Source organism: Penicillium verhagenii (assembly GCF_028828195.1).
Source record: "Penicillium verhagenii strain IBT 33310 chromosome Unknown utg000002l_segment0_segment0, whole genome shotgun sequence".
In the NCBI taxonomy this organism is placed as follows: Eukaryota; Fungi; Ascomycota; class Eurotiomycetes; order Eurotiales; family Aspergillaceae; genus Penicillium; species Penicillium verhagenii.
The window spans coordinates 629820-650592 of record NW_026643166.1 but is presented as its reverse complement, the minus strand read 5'-3'; the positions used below and the strand labels follow the sequence as shown (position 1 = coordinate 650592).

Genomic DNA, 20773 nt, shown 5'->3' with positions numbered 1-20773 from the left:
TCTTAATAGGTTCCCATCACTACTAGTTACCTCAAAATACTCAGTGAGTGTTCATCGGATGAGCCCGGACTGGAATTTGCTCAGTAAGGCTGACTCTGAGAACCTCTCATAAAAGCGGCGGCCTGGGAGCTCAGATGGGGAAGCCCCAGGTACATACATACAAGCTACTCCACCTATGTAATGGTTGTCTAAGATCGCTGATCACATTCCCCACTCGGTTTGGCTTGGCGATCCTGACGTCGTCACAGTCATGCGTAACATAGCCTGTCAGAATCAAGAAACAGAGAGAGAAAAAAGCAAAATTATTATAGCACTCCCCAATAGATGCTGAAACTAGTCAAGATAGGATCTGATGCTGATGGTCAATGTCTGGGGTAAGTTGTACCGTAACCATGTTAGAGAACTCGAATACAAACGGAAATCCCCCGAAAGTCGGTTCCGTCGTTCCGACTCCCGAGGTCAGGTGACCTCGAAACTGAAGATCTAGTACCATGTATCGTCTATCTGATATATATCCGTCTATCAGATATATCCGCGATTATCCACTATCTGAGTCACGTGAAAGTGAGTCACCCCTCTGACCGCCCTACACGTATAGGCGCAGATTTTAGGGTGGGGTGATTGTGGCTTTTTCTTTGCGATCTTTCCCCTCAAACATCGTCCATCCTTTAATCGGTCTAACAATGGCTTTATCTGCGGCTGCACAATCGAGATTTGATCTCATCAAAGACAACCTCGGCGAGATTCTCAACCCGGAGATCATTGAGACCGTTCTTGCTGAGGGGCGCAATCCGCGTATTTACTGGGGTAATACTTTCTTCCTACACTCTAGCACCTAGAATAACGAACTTATGCTGATCTTGTTTCCCTTTATTCAGGAACTGCCACTACTGGACGGCCCCATTCCGGTTATTTCGTTGCCGCGCTCAAAATCGCCCAGCTATTAGCGGCAGAATGTGAGGTAGTAATCCTCCTTGCCGACGTGCATGCGTTCCTGGATTCAATGAAGGCGCCTCTTGAACTCGTTGAGAACCGTGTCAAATACTACGAAAAGATTATCAGGGCGATTTTGGAGGCCGTGGGCGTGTCGACCGAGAAGCTCGAGTTCGTACTCGGCAGCTCTTACCAGCGCAGTTCCGAATATGTTATGGACGTCTACCGTCTTGCTGCCTTGACCTCTGAGCATGATTGCAGAAAGGCGGGTGCGGAGATTGTGAAACAGTCTGCCAATGCCCCGATGAGTGGCCTTCTTTACCCTATTCTTCAGGTCCTCGATGAGGAGTACCTTAAGGTCGATGCCGAACTTGGCGGTATGTCTAACTCTACTTCTATATACATGCTCTTACTAACAAAGTGGAATAGGCCTTGACCAGAGGAAGCTTTTCACTGCGGCCACAGAATGGCTACCCAAACTCGGATACCGAAAGGTAAAGCTTATCTTTTCTCCGGGCTTACTGAATGTTACTAATAATCTCAACCTCTTAGCGTGCCCATCTTATCACTCCAATGGTTGCCGGTCTCAGCGGAGGCAAAATGAGCTCTAGTATCGAAGGTATGTGGAAATCTTGTCTTTTCTCAAGGATCCCACACTAACTCCCAGCTAGACAGCAAGATCGATCTCCTCGACCCGCCAGAGGCTGTCGCTAAAAAGATCCGTAAATCGGAAGCCGTCCCCAAGGTCGTTGAGAACAACGGCATCATTGCTCTGGTGGAATTTGTCCTATTACCTGCAGCTGCCCTCAATGGCAAGGACTTCCGCGTGGAACGCCGCGACAACGAACCCCTTGTTTACACCGATATCCAACAACTAAAGGATGATTACACCAACGACATTGTACGTTCATTACCTTTGTTTATCCCGAAAATGTTACTAATTATCATCTGCCACAGTTAACTCCCCAACTTCTAAAGCCTGCAGCCGCAGATGCTTTGGTCACTCTCATGGCCCCTATTGCCAAGGCCTACGCAGAGTCCACTGAATGGCAGGAGATCACCCTCAAGGCTTACCCTCCCCCAGTTATTAAGAAGAAGGAGAAGAAGGTCAAGGACAAGGGTTCCCGCTTCCCTGGAGCTAACAAGGAAGTGGACATCCCCGAGCGTCCCAAGGCTTAAGACATGTATCGACGAAGAGAGCGAAACAGGCATCTCACATACGGCAGGCTAGTCGGAATCCTATATGGGTAAAAGTCAATCATAATTTCATCCAGTTATCCTGTGTGCATAGCACATCACATTTCAAAGTGATATCATCCAGGTTTATGCTATGAACAAGACCAAGCGCTTAAGAGGCAAAGTCCTATGGTGTGGTCAAAACCTAGGCGTCGATATCAGTTGCTGAACCCTCAAGGACATCTGGAATTCAAGGCTGTCGCATAAAATCTTCCCACATGAAACTCTAGCGTGGTCATAATTTCGGCATTCGCATCAGAATTGAGCTACTTATGTATCTGCCCTGTGACCGTGGGTCTTGTTCAATATAAACCATGATAGGATTAGATTCTGGGCCTAACAGAGCCCTAGCATCATCGTCATCTTTGACCAGGATTAGAGTTGGCTGCATGCCTACCCCAAGCTGATTGTGTAGAATTAACGCTCATTACCTAGTCTCTTTGTGCCAAAGACATCAGAAATCTCAAGTCAGTGAAGTCAATGTGAGCATTTCTGTACATGTAGACGTGGATCTTTGAGTAGGCATCAAGGCTTCGATGCATCTACGCCGCAAATGTTTGATGGAATCTACAAATCTAGATGTCCCTGTGAGCTAAGCTTCCGTTAAGCTTTCAGTGCTGATTGGCTTTTCTTAGCCTTGGAACCCCCCGTGGCTCGGTCGTAGATGAATGGTTCACCATGTAGCCGATGTACTACTACCGTGTACATATTTGAACGGAATCTTTAGATACAGACTTCAAGACCTGGGCTTGCGGCAAATTCCCAAGCTTGACGCAATGGCAGCATGTTATCGCAATGATAAGTATTGGGATTGCATTCATATAGTACATAATCATAAACATATAGCATCCGAGTTTCACCGTATATCCTCAATTTGTTGATGGAAAATAACAGCGCAAGGACTTGATTTTGCCACCTTATCGTCCCCTCTTCATCCTCTTTGCTCGGCCTCCATCGGGCCTGGATCCAGACAACCCGTTCACCGACCCACGTTCATCCTCTACTCTGGCGCGCTTTTTTGGGGGTCGTGACGAGGCCGCCGACGTACCATCGTTCGAGATCAGGCTGTCTCGCTTGCGCTTCTCTGGATGCGCGTTTTCCTTCTTCCTGCGTTTCTCTTCCTTGATTCGCAGTCGTCGCCGCACTTCTTCAGATATGTCTTCTGTCTCGTTGGAGTCATATGGATATTCTGCGGCTTGGTGGAGATGTGTGTCAAATTTGTGGCTGGGGGCATGAGAATAAGCATCATCGGGCTGGTCGGTGGGGATATTGGGCTCGAGATCGTTTTGAGTGCGCAATCGCTTCCGCTTGGTGAGATATTCGGTGTCTGTGGATTGTGGAGTTGTGGTTTCTGGGTATCTTTTGGAAGGCGAGGAAGCAGATTGAAACGGATTGTTCGAGCTTTGCTCTAGAAAGGGGTGTTAATATCAAGTTCGCGTTCACGGAGAGTTGGTCATAGAGACTGCTCTGGTGGATCGGCGCGCATCGTCGGGTAATCTGGGGTAGCGTACTGTTTAACTTCAGGTAAAAAAATGTCAGTCGCATGTCAACCAGTTTTTTTGGCTTCAAATGGGTTGAGACATACAGTTTGTTTTCGAACAATCTTGAGCTGGTTCATCGCTTGGACTGTCTTGCTGAGCATCGCAGATACGGTTCGAAGGGCTTCGCCGTCAGCAATGTGACCTTTCACCTCTTCGAGCATCTGAAGGTGTGATGATAGAACTGTTTCATGACGAGCGAAGATCTGCACAGCGCATAGAGTTTATATGTTAGCTGAGGGGCCTTTGGTCCAAAGGCCAGAGAATAGAGCAGCATTCGGGAGCTTGCATGACGGCTGTTCGTTTGACGCGCAACACAGAGAACGGCTCATGCTAACGTACCTCTGGCCAAGGGATTGGAGATTCGTTTGTGGCTGATTCATTGAGAGTGGAGTTCTGATTCGTCTGGCTCTGGTCTCTGGGAGGGTTCATGGTGCTAGAGGCTGGGGAAATCATTATGAAAGGATCGAAGAAGTCGGGAATCTTGAAGATCGGCGGGGATGGAAGCTTCTCCGCGCCAAGAGGATCCACCCGTCGACTTACTGAGTACGGATGATATCCTTTTATCTTTACTTTACCATATGACTTACCTTACAGTTTAATAGCCTTTGACCAAATACTATTTAATTGAACAAAGAAATTGAATGTTTGATTATCATGCAGTGGAATGTGTCCATCTCCTAACGCCAACCCAAACAATACGCCCCGGCATGTCGCAAAATGAAGAAAAAGTAGCAACTAATTAAATAACATACAGCCCTCACCACGATCCAGCATCAAAGTCAAATCGAGTCAGCTCCTTCTGGGAGTCCTCAACATCCTTCTTCGCCTTCATGCGCATGTAGAAAATGGGACAATCGCGTGATGAGCAGATGACCTCACAGTGAAGACTGCCCTGGCATCGCTGGCACTGGGTCCACAAACGACCAAATCGAACCTCCAAATCCGAAACTTTGTTGAGGGTCTTCGTGTAAAGCTCTCCAAGACGCGGTTGGCAGTTTTCGCAAACGGCACCGGCCATCTCTTCTTTGCCCGACAGCGGCTTCTTGCAGCCCATGCAAGTTTGAGTCTTTTTGGCGAACTTCATGAGACCACCCAAGCTAGGGGCAGCAACGGAGATGGATCGAGTGTGCTCGCCGTTCAGGAGTTGATTGGCCTTCTTCTCACCCAGGATAGGCTCGAAAATACGACCAAGGGGGTTTGCAAGTTGATTGTCGAGGTAGTACTTGGTATCAATAGGAACATTGTTTTCCAACACGTAGATAGGATCTTCCGCTCTTTCGTAGTTTTTGGAATTTGTAGCACCACGAATCATCACGTAGGCCACACGGTCACCGAGGGCAGGGGCGGAACCAGCGTCGCGCTTGTGCATGCGCTTGGCAAGTTCAACGTGTGCTTGCTTCGCCGTATACTCTTTCTGCGCATAGGCCTTGGTAATGACCAGCTTTGACATATCGACTTTGTTCTGAAGGAGATCCGAAATGGTTGATTTGACATATCTGTAGAGAAAATATTAGCATGCAGTCGGCAAGTGGACCAAATCGTGTTCTCTTACTCTTGGGCACCATCGACATCTCGGTCAATGAGAATTTTGTTCAATACCGTCTCGATGACATTTTGAACAAGCAGACAGTTGTCACGTCGCACAGTCTCAATACCCTTGGTATCCATCTTGTCATGCTTCTTGGTATTGGTCCAGTAAAGACCGGCATATCGCTTCTTGTTGATCAAAAGGTATGGGAAATACACTTTTTCGAACTCCAGTTTGATGGGTTTGACGAACTTGGATGAAACAAATTCCGCTGCCTCCTCGCCAAGTTTCATCGCATCAGCCAGCTCAGTGACTCCAAACTTGACCATGACGGAATCAGTATCACCATAAATGACCTGAGCATCGTGAGAATAACCATTGGCAATGGTATACCGTTCTTCAACCTCTTGCTTGGTTTTCTCAATCATTTGACGACCGTAACTGGTTGTACTACTGGCAATGGGAAGACAAGGAAGCTTGCCAACTGTCGCTCCAGTGAGACCGTACACACTGTTTGCGCTAACCTTTAAGGCAAGCTGTCGACCATTCAGCACGGCCTTTTTGAACGGATCAGTCTCGGTAGCCAGTTCCTTCTTTGCACGTTTACGTGCGCCTAGCAGCTCCTCCAGAATTTGTGTCAGAAGACCCTTGCGAAGTTTTGTCGTGCAGAACATGTCTCCGTTCGGGGTGACGATGTAGTCGTCGTCCTTTTTAAGTCCCATTTTCTCGATGGCAGTTTTGTTAAGGAGAGTTGTGTAACAAAGATTGTGTGCTTGGATGATAGACGGATATAGCGACGCAAAATCAAGGGTGGCAATGGGTACACCATAGTATCCACGTTTGGGCTCAATAACCGTGGCACCTTCGTAGTCTTGCTCATCTTGGCTTTTCTGGTTTGGAATGACGAGCTGTTGTTCAAGGGCCTTTCGGAACAACTGACTGATGAATTTGACTTGCTGGCCTCGCGAAAGGAGAAAGTTGAAAGGAACGCCCGTAACTCTGGCCATTTCGGTGTAGTTGACCAGACACATTAGTTTGTCCATCAATCTTTGCGGCAAATAGGCATCCTTTAAGCAGTATACTGCCAATCGTCGTCGAGAGTCCGGCGTGCCATTGAACAATTCCGTGATCATGGTGTGATGGACATCTTCTTTCTGTTCTTTCAGGAACTCGTAGGACACCGAGTTTAGGGTGTAACTTCGCAGCTGGTGATCTCGTTGCACTAGTTGAAGTAAATCAAGTTGAATTCGACCATTGGTGTTTGTGGCTTTGGTTTCTCGGTTTCCCATCTGCTTGCTAGAGAAACTGGACTCTTTTGCCTCTGTCTTCATGGCCTTCACTCGAGTCCAATATGGGAAATTCAGACACTTGAGGTGTCTGGCACGATCAAGAAGATAAGGAAAATCGAAGTTTGCAATGTTGTATCCAATGATCACATCAGGGTCGACCTTCTCCACGAAATTTCGCCATGCCATCAGCATCTCGTCCTCTTTTTGAAATTCCAAGACCTGAGTGTTGACGATCAGACTTGTCTCATTGAGACAAAAGACATTTCGAATAAAAGGCTTTTGTTCTCCGTATCGTGTAACAACATTCGCGATTTGAATTACTGGGTCCACGTTCGGTTCCGGGAAAATACCCTGGCGACCAGCACATTCAATATCGAACGACAAAACACGTAGGGGTGCCATTTTCGCCCAATCTCCGTTTGGTGGATGGGCGATCATATCACGGTAGTCGACGATAGCTTCAATTTGACAGTTTGATAGCTTATCTTGCTCGTTGAGAAGGGTGTATTTCCCTGCCTTTGCCTCAACCCAGGCCATGCCGGATAGCCCGGTATCAATCATAAAACGCAAAAGATATTGGATATTGTCGAAAGTAAGAAGGCCCGCGTCCATATTGCTCCACATGCCCTTGTAGTTCATTCCAGAGCCACCGCTCTCGAGTATAGAGCGCACCTTTGCAATGCTCCTAGGATCGGCCACCGTGATCTTGAGATACCAGCTCTTCTTATTTCCTTGGTAGCCATAGATATTCTCCCGTAGTGTGATCTCTACCTTCTCAATGACTCTTCCGGACTGTGCCATTTTCGTTTCCAGGAAAGCTCTGTATGGATCACAATCCTCCTTATCGAAACCTACGGGCGCAGCGATGTAAAGGTAGTGCTGGAATCCGGTGACGTGAAGCAAAACAGATTGTCCCGCCTAAGTCAAAATTAGATTTAATGCTCTGCAGTTGGAGAATTCGCATAGCAACAAACTTACCTCTGTAACACCAAAAAGTCGGACAGCCATCACATCTCCCCGAGGAAGTCGCCCTTCTTCCGCATCGATCTGCTGGAAGCAAACGTTTTCCTTTGCGGGGTCCCATTCACGGAGCGCTGGGCGTTCCCACTGTTGGTCCTTTTCCGCGTTGCTCCCTTTCAAGTCGCCGATGTCCTGTGTGAATTTTTCCAGTACTTCCTCCTCGAACTGACTCTTCTGTGGCTGAGTAGAGCCAAACCCCTTTCTCTGAAATTGTTGCCCGGGCGGCTTGAGCTGGGATGAAGGTTGGCTTTCTAGCTTTCGTTTTTTTAGCGCATTCGAAGATTCGACGCCGTTACGGGCATTATGGGTCGTATCGACCAACACCCGCTTGTGGGGCATGGTAGCTTCTGGCATGGTGGCAATTCGTTAAAGAGACATGTAAAGACACGAATTTCGTGGGCCTCAAGTTGTATGAGGGAGAAAATAGGTTGGGTGGGCAACTACTCAAAGCGTGTCGTAGTCGCGTCAAAGCGTGGCACCCTTTACGCGGGTTCAGTCACATGCCGATAAGATAAGAGCTCAGTATCACGTCACCGCGCGCTCTTACAATTAGCAGTACACTTCATTACTGGAGAAGCATTGGAAGTCTCCAAATTTTAGGGGCAGTATGAGTATTGCTACTTCCATCTTTCATTTCAGATTCTTCAAATTCACTGGTGTCTTCCAGAAACCTCAAAGTACGGCCCCTGGCCCACTGCACATGTATTCGTTCCACTTTGACCTTCCGTTTCGTTTTTGCTTCAAGTATCCCCATTCAGACTCCAAAATATTTGCCAGAAGTCCGTGACGAAATCTCCACCCTCATTTAATAGCTGCTTGAAAGCCCTTTGTTCGCCAATTTGACCAATGACAGAAACAACATAACGCACTACCAATTTTCGCAGGGGATCGACATTATTGCCGTAATCTGGTCGCGTGTTGTTGTAAACGAACCGAACCAATTCAACAACTCCATCCACTCCTGTATGATAGAGCTTGAAACTTCTCAATGTCACAACGAGCTTGAAAAGGACGAGTTTGCACAAAGATTCAATTCCATACTTATCAGCCAACACGTAAAGCCGAGCTTGCTCGACTAAGACAGCGGTGAAATCTTGCCAGAACCAAGTATTTTTTGGCGGCGCAAAATTATGGGCCGAGTAACCGGTTGGAGGAGGTGTAAAAGAAGGATTTCCCTTGAACGAATCACGCAGCTTCTGACCCAATCCGCCTCGCTCCTCAAGCGGCAACTCAAAATAGCTCGACTGGACATGCCTCGGTGGACTATAGTCCCCAAAATGCAGCTTTTCACGCCGGCGAGCAGATCTCCATTTCGCCATTAGTTCGCTGTGTACGCTCTTTTTCTTCTTCCTCGCAACTTCCACGGCGTCCGGAGGGGGAGGCCAGTGCTTTATTGGGTGGTATGACGGTGGTTGGTAGTCCTTTAGGTAGGCAAATTCACATAATCGAGTGAATGTATCTACATCAATGTCAGACCAGTCCGCGCGTCTGGTCTGTGCTTCAATCATTCTGCCATTGATGAGGGTGTTCAGAGGTTTAGACAGTCTAGCGAAAGCCGCTTTATGCACAACAAATTCCGTCTTATCAGGACCGACCAAGAACGTAAATGTAGGTGACGAGAGACATCTGAAAGAGTCAACGTCTACTAGCCATAACCTTCAATATTCTGATAAGCTTTCCCCTGGCCTCCTACTCACCTTCCAAGATGTCCGTCCATTTTGAATGGCCAAAAACCCAAATGGATCATAAACGAAAGTTGAACCGTGCCAGAACTTGAGAAGAAGTGAGACCCGTGAAAGTTGTCCTGGCGGGCTTATCACACTAGATTAATGATGGTAATTTCCAAGATTCGAGGATTCACAACCAAGAATTCGGCCATGAGAGTAGTTGGATTCAGTGGGAGTGCAAGTTCAAATGTTGTCAAACACCCACTCTGGTGGAACTATTCTAATTTCTGCCCATGGCAAACAACTCATAAGTGACTATCATGTGACTCAAATCGGCATAGTCATTCCCAAATGCACAAGCATCTTTGTACTCGGGCCTCGAGAAAGTAGCTAACTAGGTACTAGCAGAGCCTTGGAATTACAATATACCAGTCGGATGTCTGGAACTCGTCTAGTTAGGCATCTCTCAATTGATGAGTGTTTTATTTATCAACTTTATTCCAAGGTTGTATAAAGCATGCATATCCATACATATTTCAATGTTTGACCTCTATGCGAGTCTCCTATAGCCGTGCCTTACCTTCTTCTCGGTCAAGGAGGTTGGGGTGGGGAGTTCGAACGGGACGAGTCACGGCGTAAAAAGCAAGTCCAGCAGACTTAGTCGAGAACTATACCAGAGTAAAAAATGTTAACCAACTGGATTCCAAGGTCATGGTGTAAGGAGTCCCAAGGAAGTCCAAATAGAAAGAAAAAATGAGGCATGACATACCTTGACTTTGGATCCGACATGGAAGAAAGCAAAATCTCCGGGAACTAAATGATGTGTGATTCCAGTGGCTTCATCCTGCAGGGGAAAAGTGAAATGATGTTAGTATGAAGTACATGTAGGTTTCCTTCAAAGTTCTGCAATTTTTTCTGGAATCGCCAGAAGGAGCATACCAAAATATCAATTTGACCACTGAGAACATATTTGGACTCCTCGAAGGTGTAATGAGCAGGCCTTTGAGGTCCAGCCTCAATTTTGTAGAAGCCGGATGTGATGTGAGCAGGAGACTCGGTCTTGGTGCGGATAGAGTGGAAATCAGCCGTAGTAGCGTTCTCGCCCTGAGGAAGGGGGATGAACTCGTGACCGGCACCTTTGATGATAGTGAGAGGAACGAGGTTTCCAGACACTTGCAAAGTAAAGCTCATTAGCAATTTGAACAGTTTGAGGTTCCTAAAGACCAGGGCACTAGAAAATGACTCACTTCTGTTTTATTTTGTTGATATAAACTAAGCTGGAAAATTATCAAGAGACCTTCATCTTGGGTAATATACTAGTAAGCACCAGTATACTTCGGCTGCCGTCCCGCTTGCTTTAACCCGATGAGGGGAATCAGTGCCCAGGTGAGGAGAACACGGGCCTATCTCCCGGCTGCCGGTGCGGGGGAAAACCGGACGGGGACCCGATATCTACTTCTACCTTAGTGACACATTCTCGTCAATGAATAGTGTTGTGTGAATATTGGGTATCTCTTGCTCCGATTAAATGGGTTTCAAGGTAAAATTCAAGTGAAATTTGGTCCCTGTGATGTTTGTTTACTACGACATACACCAAAACATCTTCCAAACCCCAGTACCAGAAAGATTTGGATGAAAATAATTTCAGATCCAGTATTGAATTTGTGGTTGTGGATTTGCAGGAGGATTGATCATGAGCTAATTGAAGAGTGAAGCAGATGAAATTCATACTATGTAGTACACTTGATCAATTCAATTACAATCCATTCGACATTCAATATATTGGTGCCTTGTGATTTAGTTAGGCAGAAACTCAGGTGATGATGACTCAAGAGCTACAGGGCGGTGAAGCTTAATTAAGTTGACTCAGCAGCCTCGCCCCTGCCTCGAATTAAGAAACATGCCTTCAGCGCCGCCAGTGTCTAGCTTCAAATTTTGAATTTTGCAGACATTCAGCCTTCCGTTCAGTTCGCACCTTCCTCTGTCTTCAGTCCTTCACGTTTGTTGACAAAAGTGGGTTAAAACTTTGAAGACACCACCATTACAGACCCGCATGACACGCCCTTCCAGAGACCATTGGAATCCGATGGAAGCTTGAGTGATTCAGGGCCCTGCCAGGTTTCACAGCTTGTTTACGTGTTCATTTGACAAGAAAAGGGATTCTGGAATTCGAAGGTAACAAGGGGTCCTGTTTATTTCCCTCTGGCGTTTTGGAAGAAGTTCTTGAAACTTGACTATAGTATACCCCGCCAAAGTCATCTTTCCACAACACTGAACTCCCGGGGTTCTTTTAGATTCAATCCCCGCCTTATTGGCTTGTGATTGTTTGCCATATTTATGGCGCAAGTGTAATCATCGGTTAGCGTTTATCTCGTTTCTGATTAGCGTGGGCCGGCGCCAGAATGTCCATGTTCAGACCAGCTGGGGAGATATCCTCATCCGAGTCGGAATCGGAATCGGGATCGGAATCTAGCAATGGAGTGGAAGCTGAGCCTAGTGGATCGTCTCAACGATCGAAGCCAGACTCAAGCGAATTAGACGCGTCGAAATCAGTTGAAGATGTGTCTGCACTATCTCAAGACGCCCAGAGTGCCAATATTGAACAGCATGCGAATGTACTGACAGCTGCATTGCTGGAGTTTTACTGCCAGAGTCGAGCTGCCGATATTCTAAATGCTAAACCCGACTCCCGCCGAGATTTTACTCGTCACAGCCCCGAAGCCCAGTACTTGGGGAAAAAGCTGTACAAATTCAAGTCGCAATTTTTGGCGTCGCATGGTTTAATGCCAGAGGGCATTGAAAAAGAAGAGTTAGAGGCCACAAGACAAGGTTACCGGGACAATCTCGACATTCTCGGTATTTCAGCCCTTGACAGCCTCGATTTGAACTCGCCTTTACCGTCACCAATTGAGGGTGTTGATGAGCTGGCCTTGATTTCAAGGCCATTACTAAATCGCCAAGAGACTGGCGGAAATACAAGTCGGTTTTGGAGAAGAGAGGGGGAAAATGCGCAACTGCCGATCATCGACCACGTCGATATCCTTGGAGGTGTTCCTAGCATCCCAAGAAACCCATCAAATTCTGCGATACCTCTTTTTGGAAGCTCACCAGTCAGCGTCCCGTTATTCAATGGACCAGCTGGAGCGTCATATAATCAAATGTCACGCTATTCAGTTGAATTCAGTGAAATGAAGATTTTGGGCCGCGGGTCGTTTGGCGAAGTTTATCAAGTCAAAAATCATATTGATGGCCAGGAGTACGCCGTCAAGAAAATTCCACTCAGTCAACGAAGACTTGAGCAGCTTCAGTATGGAGGTCAGAATCAATTGGAGACTATCATGAAAGAGATTCGAACCCTCGCGCGCCTCGAGCATACAAATATCGTTCGATACTTTGGTGCTTGGGTCGAACAGGCACATGTATCGAGCCATGTCCCACTCAAAAAAAATCCTCAGCCAAGATACGAGCAGTCAGACATTCATCAGCCCAGTTTTGGTGAGACTAATGAACCTAGCATGGGCATCGTGTTTGAACACTCTGAGAGTTCCACCATGGAGTCACACATGAGCTCCCTGCCCGAAGAGCATGGCTTCAACGACAGAATAGAACGGTCAGACAGCCATACAACATCGTCGTCCCGCCGGACAAGAAAAGGCTCCACGGTCGAGTTGGAAGATGATGACGACATTGAGTCTATACCTCGCAACTTCAACAATCCTTCCTACGGGCAGACGTCTTCCTTTGGGGAGACTGACGATATCTTCACAGATGGCTTAAGTCAAGATCACTCGAAGATGCTGCAAAGGCGCCATGGACACGGTCATCAACCACCAGCTGTCATTCTTCACATTCAAATGTCTCTCCACCCTATCTCTCTGAATGCTTACCTCAACCCTCAAGCGCCGGAAAAGAGCGATTACAAGGCAGGGTCTCCTTCCAGGCGCCACTGCTTTCACTTAATGCCGTCTTTACGCTTGATCTTGGACATTGTCTCCGGAGTCGAATATCTCCACTCAAAGGGAATTGTACACCGTGATTTAAAGCCGGCCAACATTTTCCTTTGTGCACCTGAGAGCTATGCCGTAGAGAGCTGCACATCATGTTGCTCTGGTGGTGACTCTCCAATCCACTACTGCCGTCCTCGAATCGGAGATTTCGGCCTCGTCGCAGACGTTTCTCATCTGAATGAAAATTCACCAGATGGGTCGCCGAGTGGTGCAATGACTCCCTTCCACGAGGGCCCCAAGATCCAGCGCGTTGTAGGGACTGAGTTCTACCGACCCCCTACTTCCAACACCAGTCCATCAGATTCACAATCCGGGTATTTTGATGAGTATAGGATTGATGAGAAACTGGATGTTTATGCACTTGGGGTCATTCTATTTGAATTGATCTACCAGATAAACACCAAGATGCAGCGACAGCTAGTCTTGTACGATTTGACCCGTGGTTCGGCATCTCTACCCGAAGACTTTGCGTGCAAGGTCGATCACGGTAAGGCAAAGTTGGATACCGGAGAGTCTGTGGCTGATTCTTTGGTCACTTGTATCAAAAGCATGTTGACACCACGCTCAGAGCTACGCTGGACTTGTCAGGACGTAAAGGAACACTTACGACGAATCTACAAATCCGTCAAGAAGCTCTGACAGGGGAGCGGAAAGGCTTGATTTGCGTGCATTACGGATACCGCTATGGGAATTTGATAAATTGAAATGCATAATGAGCGTACATTATTTTTGTTAGGTAGAATTAGCATGCTGATTCAACTGCGGCCACTCCACTCTTTAAGAAGAATGAGACCAACAGTCCAAACATTGACTCGTGGATTGTAATGCTATGCGCGAAAAATTCTGCGCGTAGCCCATATAAATGGTTTACACCATCAAAACTCCGCGGATTGTAACTACTAGTAAGGCTATGCCGCACGTACATGCACATGTTGTAAATAATTCCACAACGTAGCCCATATAAATATTTGTTTTACACCATGAAAACTGTGTGAGTTGTGAGGCTACGCGCGAAAAATCTTGCGCGTAGCCCATACAAATAGTTTATGTTAAATACACACTTTTAAAGCTCCGCCCAGCGGGGCCTTGGCCCTTGAGGTGTGCCGAGCTGGCCCGAGCACTATATGGGTTGTAACTTGTAAGGCCATGCGCGAAAAATCTTGCGCGCAACCTATATTAATAGTTTATAGTACACACCTTCGCCCTGGTGATAGGATTCACATCTTACCGCGGTGCTATGGTTTATTAGTCCTCTTTAAGAGGATGAAGCCAAGATGAATCCCCCCTTCTCCGGTCGCAACACCCCTAATCAGAGAGATTTCTCCCTGACTGAACCGAAGCAACACCCCCTTTGATTCGCACCACTACAACGCGATAAAGACATCTCCTTTTGCAACAAGCGATCGATCGAAGCAACTACGGTTACGAAATCCCTTGTCACGATTTTTGGCAATCATTTTTTCCTCCTATTCTACACGAGCGAGTGACAATTACGACTTCTATAACCTCACCAAACTGCCACATGTTCTTAATCCCGATCGAGAATGATTCTCTTCGACGAGTCTGCATTTGCTATATCCGTCTGTCTCCACCGATTAGGGAGTATTGTGGGCGATGGCTCTATCACGTTTACCTTCTAAGGGACGTATATATATACGGGCTTTAGAGGGGGCATTTGATCAAAAGAAGGAATACTGTGGGCTACGGTAGAATGGTTTGATCCCTCTTTTATCCCTCATGTTACCGCCGACTCTATCGCTTTTTATTCCCGGACCCGATAACAAGACTCCAAGGAGTGATGAGAGAGTAGGAGAGTCGGTAGTCCTATTCTGACTCAGTGCTGAGAGAGGGTGAATACCTCATCTAAGGGCACCAGTCAATTGTACGTACTAGATAGGATGCACAGGAGGCCCTGGGCCTTGGCTGGCGGATCCTACACCTACATACTAGTAGTAGACTTTAGAGTGGCCCTCATATCTCCTTATGTATAGTAAGGATAAAACAATCCTCACCGATAGTACACACCTTCGAAGCTCTGCCCGGTGGGGCCTTGGCCCTTGGGGTGTGCTAAGTGCTGTGTGGGTTGTAAGCCTGTGCGCAAAGAATCTTGCGCGTAGCTCATATAAATGGTTCACAGTGCACAGCTCCAAAGCTCCGGGGCCTTGGCCCTTGAGGTGTGCTGAGCGCCGTGTGGGGCGGTGGCTCAGAGTCACCCTTGAGTCCTACAGGCTACAACCATCCGTTGATTCCCTTTCTTAGTAATGAACATAATATGCCAAACTTGCAATCTCATGGAAATATATAAAAAAAAATCAGTCTAGGATCTACTAAGTTCACAATTCATAGTACCCATCATTTTCGCTAACGGTGAGATTTGCGACTGGATATCATTACGGCAGCATACAACCTGTATTTCAATTTTCAAACACCATACATCGGCATGAAGTAGCCGAATAAAGCTTTGGTTGCATCATACAATCTATCGGGCCTCGGTCTCAATGGAAAACCCCCATTATCACAAGTTCCCACCCCCGCATTCTTTAAACCTTATGCAGCAGCTAAAATTTAGCCTCAAAACTCCACACTCTGCACTGCATAGCGCTTGAATCAATCAGCAATCATGGCACATTCTCTTCGTGCCCCGACAGCTCCATATAGCGAGCCTCTTCTCCTCCAACTCGATGTCCACAACCCATATTACACCGATCTGCACCACAAGCTTCGTGCCTGGATCCGCGAGTACGTCGAAACCCACATTGCGCCTCATGCCCAGGAATGGGAAGCTGCAGGCCAGGTCCCCGAGGAAGTATGGAGACGCCACTGCAAGCTAGGTTTCGCTATAGTGCACCCATTGACGACAGAAGAGAATGCCGCTGGCTTGTCTCTGCCGGGAAACGTACCCCGCGATAAATGGGATACATGGTGCTCGCTCATCACGACAGATGAATTGACCCGCGTAGGGTTCGTTGGCGTTGTTTGGGGGCTTGGTGGCGGAAATTCGATCGGTTGCCCTCCTATCGCTAAGTTCGGCACAGCGGAGCAGCAGCGGCGATGGCTTCCTGGCGTTGCAAAGGGTGATATTCGTTTTTGTCTGGGTATCACAGAGCCAGATGGTATGTTTCAATTTATTGCCAATTCGGCTAAGATTCGGCTATTATCTTTTGGCAAAGCTGATATTTTGTCATTTTGCTACCAGCTGGCTCAGATGTAGCCAACATACGGACTACGGCACGACTTGAGGGAGACCATTATGTCGTGAATGGAGCTAAGAAATGGATCACCAATGGTCTTTGGGCCGACTACTGCACTGCTGCGGTGCGGACAGGCGGCCCTGGACGTTCGGGGATCAGTCTACTGGTCATTCCTCTGGCAGCCGAGGGCGTGACCCGTAGGCGAATGTATAACTCTGGTGTGAACGCGAGCGGTATGTTTAAAGCTTTCAAATTAGATGCTAATACTAAGTCCTACACTCCTACAGCCCAAATAACTAAAAAAAATCATTCTTTAGGATCTACTTTCATTGAGTTAGATGAGGTTCATGTACCGGTTGAAAATCGAATTGGAGAAGAGAACAAAGGCTTTCCTCTCATCATGTCAAGTAAGTTTTGCCGGCTTTTGTCATGACGTTTATGTTCTGACCTTCCAAGATTTCAATCCAGAGCGCCTAGCCCTATCCTGCGCTTCTCTCAGGTTAGCTCGTGTGTGTGCCGAGGATGCTTTCAACTATGCAGTCCAACGCGAAACATTCGGGTCCCCTCTTATCAAGAGACAGGCAATTCAATCGAAGATCTTCAAGTTTGGATTAATGATTGAACCTGCATATGCCTTCATGGAGCAACTTGTTAATATCTTAGAGGTCACAAAGGATCGCTCTGTGGACGATGTCAAAATTGGAGGTATGACCGCCTTGTTGAAAGTGATGTCGACCAGGGCACTGGAGAAAGGTGTGCGAGAGGCACAGCAGATTCTTGGAGGAGCTGGATATAACAAGGCCGGCAAGGGTGCTCGTATTGAACAAATCAGTCGTGATGCTCGAGTCCACGTTGTTGGCGGTGGAAGTGAGGAGATTATGCAGGGATTGGCGCTTCAAGAAGAGACAAAGGCTTTGCGATCGCGACGCAAGGTTCTCGAAAAGAGACAGTCAAATATTTGAATTTCTGAGAAATTCATCTAGGTACGCCTGTGAACCTGTAAGTAAAAAGCTGCCGACTTCAAATCAATTCCAAATTTTTATTTTTGCCATAGTACTCTATGTCATTGAAAGACATATTGTGGAGTGGAGCTGGGGACAGAAAAACCATCAAACATTGCAGCAGTTACACTCTACTAGTAGGTAGTAGGATGTATGAACGGCTGGCGGAGTCGAAACAAAGAAACGATATCTGCCAGATAATAAACTCCTCACGTGTACTAATAGCCAAATAATCAAGTTTGAGCATAGATTGCAGTAATTTGTTCTATGTACTAGTACATAATTGAAAAAGTGGTTCCTCAGGCAGAAAATATCGGGCGACGTCACCGGCTTCTGTGGGGAAAGCTTCCAGCTCCCAGCTCCTCTGTCTCTACGCGCCCCGATGGAGAGCTTTGACGACGTGACTCTGATCGGCCCGGTACTAGATATACACGATGAACACCTCCCCTCGAACAACCATGAATCAAAGTCAAGAAAACCTGACGTGGAATCTGGCGGCACGGGCACCCCCACCTCCAGTCAGTCGGTGAATGCAGGCCGCGGTCAAATAGAGGGAACTGGCGCCGAGATACCTGACGAACCAACGATATCAACGGAGTTTCCGCCTGAAGAAGAAGATGAGGAGCCACATGCTGCGACTTCCTTTGAGCGCGAGTCATCGCCTACGTCTGCACAAAAACACCGATCGGGATTGTTTGGGGAAGATGAGGGTATCAACCGCTTGCACAAATTTACCCTTTACGAGACTGCGACGAGATTCTACATGGTTGGAATCAATCTATCCGAGACACGATTTCGAATCTTGAAAATTGATCGCACCACAGAGTCGGGCGAGTTGAGCATCATCGAGGATGAGATGATTTACACAAAGCGGGAAATGGTCCAGCTACTGGATGCCATCGACGATGGAAATAAGAGTTCCGGTGGCCTGGTACAGAAGTGCAGTGCCTGGGCCTTACTGGGGTTTATTCGATTCACCGGGGCATACTATATGCTTTTAGTCACAAAGAGAAGCCAAGTGGCTGTGCTTGGTGGTCATAATGTCTACCAGATCGATGAGACAGAACTCGTCTCACTGACAACAGCGGAATCATCACGCCTAAAACCCGAGAATCAACCAGATGAAGAGAGATACAAGGCAATTTTGAATAACCTAGACCTTACTCGATCTTTCTACTTCAGCTACTCCTATGATATCACGCGGTCACTGCAGCATAATGTCTGCCGCGAACGCAAAGCTCATCAGGACGGATTGCCTCGGTTTTTGGCTGAAGATTATAACACCATGTTTGTTTGGAATAATCACCTCCTTGCTCCAGCAGTAGCGACCCTTAAAAACCCTTTCCAATGGTGTCTTCCAATCATCCATGGATACGTCGACCAGTCTAAAATGAGCGTATTTGGCCGGCTGGTATACATTTCGATTATTGCTCGACGGTCTAGGCTCTTTGCTGGTGCACGTTTCTTGAAACGTGGTGCCAATGATTTGGGATATGTGGCAAATGATGTGGAGACTGAGCAGATTGTTTCTGAACAAACAACAACATCCTTCCACTCTGCAGGGCCAACACTTCATGCGAACCCCAATTATACCTCATACGTTCAGCATCGAGGAAGTATCCCCCTTTACTGGACCCAAGAAAATACTGGCGTTTCGCCCAAGCCTGACATCGAATTAAATCTCATCGACCCCTTCTACTCTGCAGCGGCATTGCATTTCGATAATCTCTTCGAGAGATATGGAGCGCCGGTGTACATCTTGAATCTTGTCAAGGCTCGAGAACGGACACCAAGAGAGTCCAAACTTCTTAAGGAGTTCACGAATGCAGTGGAATATCTGAACCAGTTTCTGCCCGCCGATAAGAAGTTGATATACAAGGCGTGGGACATGAGCCGTGCATCGAAAAGCCGAGACCAAGATGTTATACAGACCTTGGAAGGAATTGCTGGCGATATCATCCCAACGACAGGTTTCTTTAAAAATGGCGCAGATGTCGAGTCAGGCCTACAGCTACAGAACGGGGTCGCGAGAACTAACTGCATCGATTGCTTGGACCGAACAAATGCAGCACAATTTGTTATTGGGAAACGAGCTCTTGGACACCAACTTCATGCCCTTGGCGTCATCGATGAAACAACTGTCGAGTATGATACCGATGCTGTCAACCTGTTTACAAACATGTGGCATGATCATGGCGACACAATTGCTATCCAATACGGAGGATCCCATTTGGTCAACACCATGGCCACATACCGAAAGATAAACCAGTGGAGTAGTCACTCGCGCGACATGGTGGAAAGCTTCAAGCGGTACTACAACAACTCTTTCCTCGATGCTCAACGCCAAGAAGCGTACAACCTTTTCCTCGGGAACTATATTGTTTCGGAAGGTGGACCAATGCTTTGGGAACTGACCACCGACTACTACCTGCACCATGAAGACCCCAAGTTGTATATCCAGAAAAAGCGGCCAAATTACATTTCCTGGTACACACCCGAACACCTGGAAAAACGAGAGATTCCTCCTCCCCCAGCTTGTCCAAAGGAGCCACTATCACGATTCGATGATTATTGGCTGGAATATTATCGACCGCTTGCTCTATCCACGCTGTCCAAGATTTACTCCTATAAGATGAACTCTACTCTCCGTTACCTGCCCCATTTCCGCGGGGGTAATGTCGCTCCAGATCTCAGTCCATTTGTGCCACGGATTCCTCAAGATCAAGCGCAACGAGAACGTCCACAGCGAACGGTGAAGATCCAAGAACCTATAATCAGTCGCTCTTCAACATCAACTCCACCAATCATGGAACCTAGCCAGACTTGGACACGACAGGCACCTTCCTCCTCCAAACGGCCACCCTCGGTCGGTATCATCAAGGAACCAGCCTTTGAGTTGTATCAAGGAAACCCCATTCCACCTATAAACGCATCCAGCGCTCAGTCCACTCCAAGCAAAGCGCAGATTGCCCAATGGACGCTTGGTCAGCTAGTCACTGGTTCTTTGAACCCGTCTGTTACTGCAACAGAGGCAGAGGAGTACGAACGGTATATCAACCATCCCCTCAAGGTCCCGCTGGTCGTTACCTCTGAAGATGAAATGACAGCTGCCTCGCTTCGAGAACACAAGCCAAATCTCGATCTTCTAGAATATGTGAATAAGTGCAATGTCGAGGAAGGAGTACTTAACGCCAATGCGGAGGAAAACATGTCTGATTATGCAGAGTTTCTCAGGGTTTCGGAAGACGGACTTACTGTTGTTGGCGAGGACTACGAGAAGAAAAGGTACAAAAGGTACAGACAGTGGTTGCGAGGGAAGAGTCTTTTCAAGCAGCGTGTTGATACTTGATGACTCGGGCA

At 47.3% G+C, this 20773-nt stretch overlaps 7 protein-coding genes across 7 annotated transcripts; 4 read left to right on the top strand and 3 right to left on the bottom strand.

Annotated features, from left to right (window-relative positions):
• Window positions 1-683: 683 nt before the first annotated feature.
• Window positions 684-2112, top strand: N7466_000241 (tyrosine--tRNA ligase TYS1; the record flags this gene model as incomplete). The annotated part of the gene is made up of 6 exons (XM_057159639.1): window positions 684-807; window positions 879-1310; window positions 1363-1427; window positions 1486-1552; window positions 1605-1834; window positions 1891-2112. 6 exons carry the CDS (start codon window positions 684-686, stop codon window positions 2110-2112), a joined length of 1140 nt encoding a protein of 379 aa, XP_057025887.1.
• Window positions 2113-3086: 974 nt separating this feature from the next.
• Window positions 3087-7901, bottom strand: N7466_000240 (DNA-directed DNA polymerase delta POL3; the record flags this gene model as incomplete). The annotated part of the gene is made up of 7 exons (XM_057159638.1): window positions 3087-3577; window positions 3681-3687; window positions 3755-3913; window positions 4050-4245; window positions 4472-5206; window positions 5263-7445; window positions 7506-7901. The coding sequence occupies 7 exons, from the start codon at window positions 7899-7901 to the stop codon at window positions 3087-3089; spliced, it is 4167 nt and encodes a 1388-aa protein (XP_057025886.1).
• Window positions 7902-8287: 386 nt separating this feature from the next.
• On the bottom strand, window positions 8288-9055 carry N7466_000239 (uncharacterized protein; the record flags this gene model as incomplete). Its single annotated transcript, XM_057159637.1, has 1 exon — window positions 8288-9055. The coding sequence occupies one exon, from the start codon at window positions 9053-9055 to the stop codon at window positions 8288-8290; it is 768 nt and encodes a 255-aa protein (XP_057025885.1).
• A 722-nt stretch (window positions 9056-9777) lies between these two features.
• Window positions 9778-10405, bottom strand: N7466_000238 (uncharacterized protein; the record flags this gene model as incomplete). Its single annotated transcript, XM_057159636.1, has 3 exons — window positions 9778-9882; window positions 9984-10058; window positions 10154-10405. 3 exons carry the CDS (start codon window positions 10403-10405, stop codon window positions 9778-9780), a joined length of 432 nt encoding a protein of 143 aa, XP_057025884.1.
• Window positions 10406-11616: 1211 nt separating this feature from the next.
• N7466_000237 (putative protein kinase) lies at window positions 11617-13860 on the top strand (the record flags this gene model as incomplete). Its single annotated transcript, XM_057159635.1, has 1 exon — window positions 11617-13860. One exon carries the CDS (start codon window positions 11617-11619, stop codon window positions 13858-13860), a length of 2244 nt encoding a protein of 747 aa, XP_057025883.1.
• A 1981-nt stretch (window positions 13861-15841) lies between these two features.
• On the top strand, window positions 15842-17374 carry N7466_000236 (acyl-CoA dehydrogenase family protein; the record flags this gene model as incomplete). The annotated part of the gene is made up of 4 exons (XM_057159634.1): window positions 15842-16334; window positions 16418-16645; window positions 16700-16819; window positions 16869-17374. 4 exons carry the CDS (start codon window positions 15842-15844, stop codon window positions 17372-17374), a joined length of 1347 nt encoding a protein of 448 aa, XP_057025882.1.
• Window positions 17375-17795: 421 nt separating this feature from the next.
• Window positions 17796-20762, top strand: N7466_000235 (phosphatidylinositol-3,5-bisphosphate 5-phosphatase; the record flags this gene model as incomplete). Its single annotated transcript, XM_057159633.1, has 1 exon — window positions 17796-20762. One exon carries the CDS (start codon window positions 17796-17798, stop codon window positions 20760-20762), a length of 2967 nt encoding a protein of 988 aa, XP_057025881.1.
• Window positions 20763-20773: the final 11 nt, after the last annotated feature.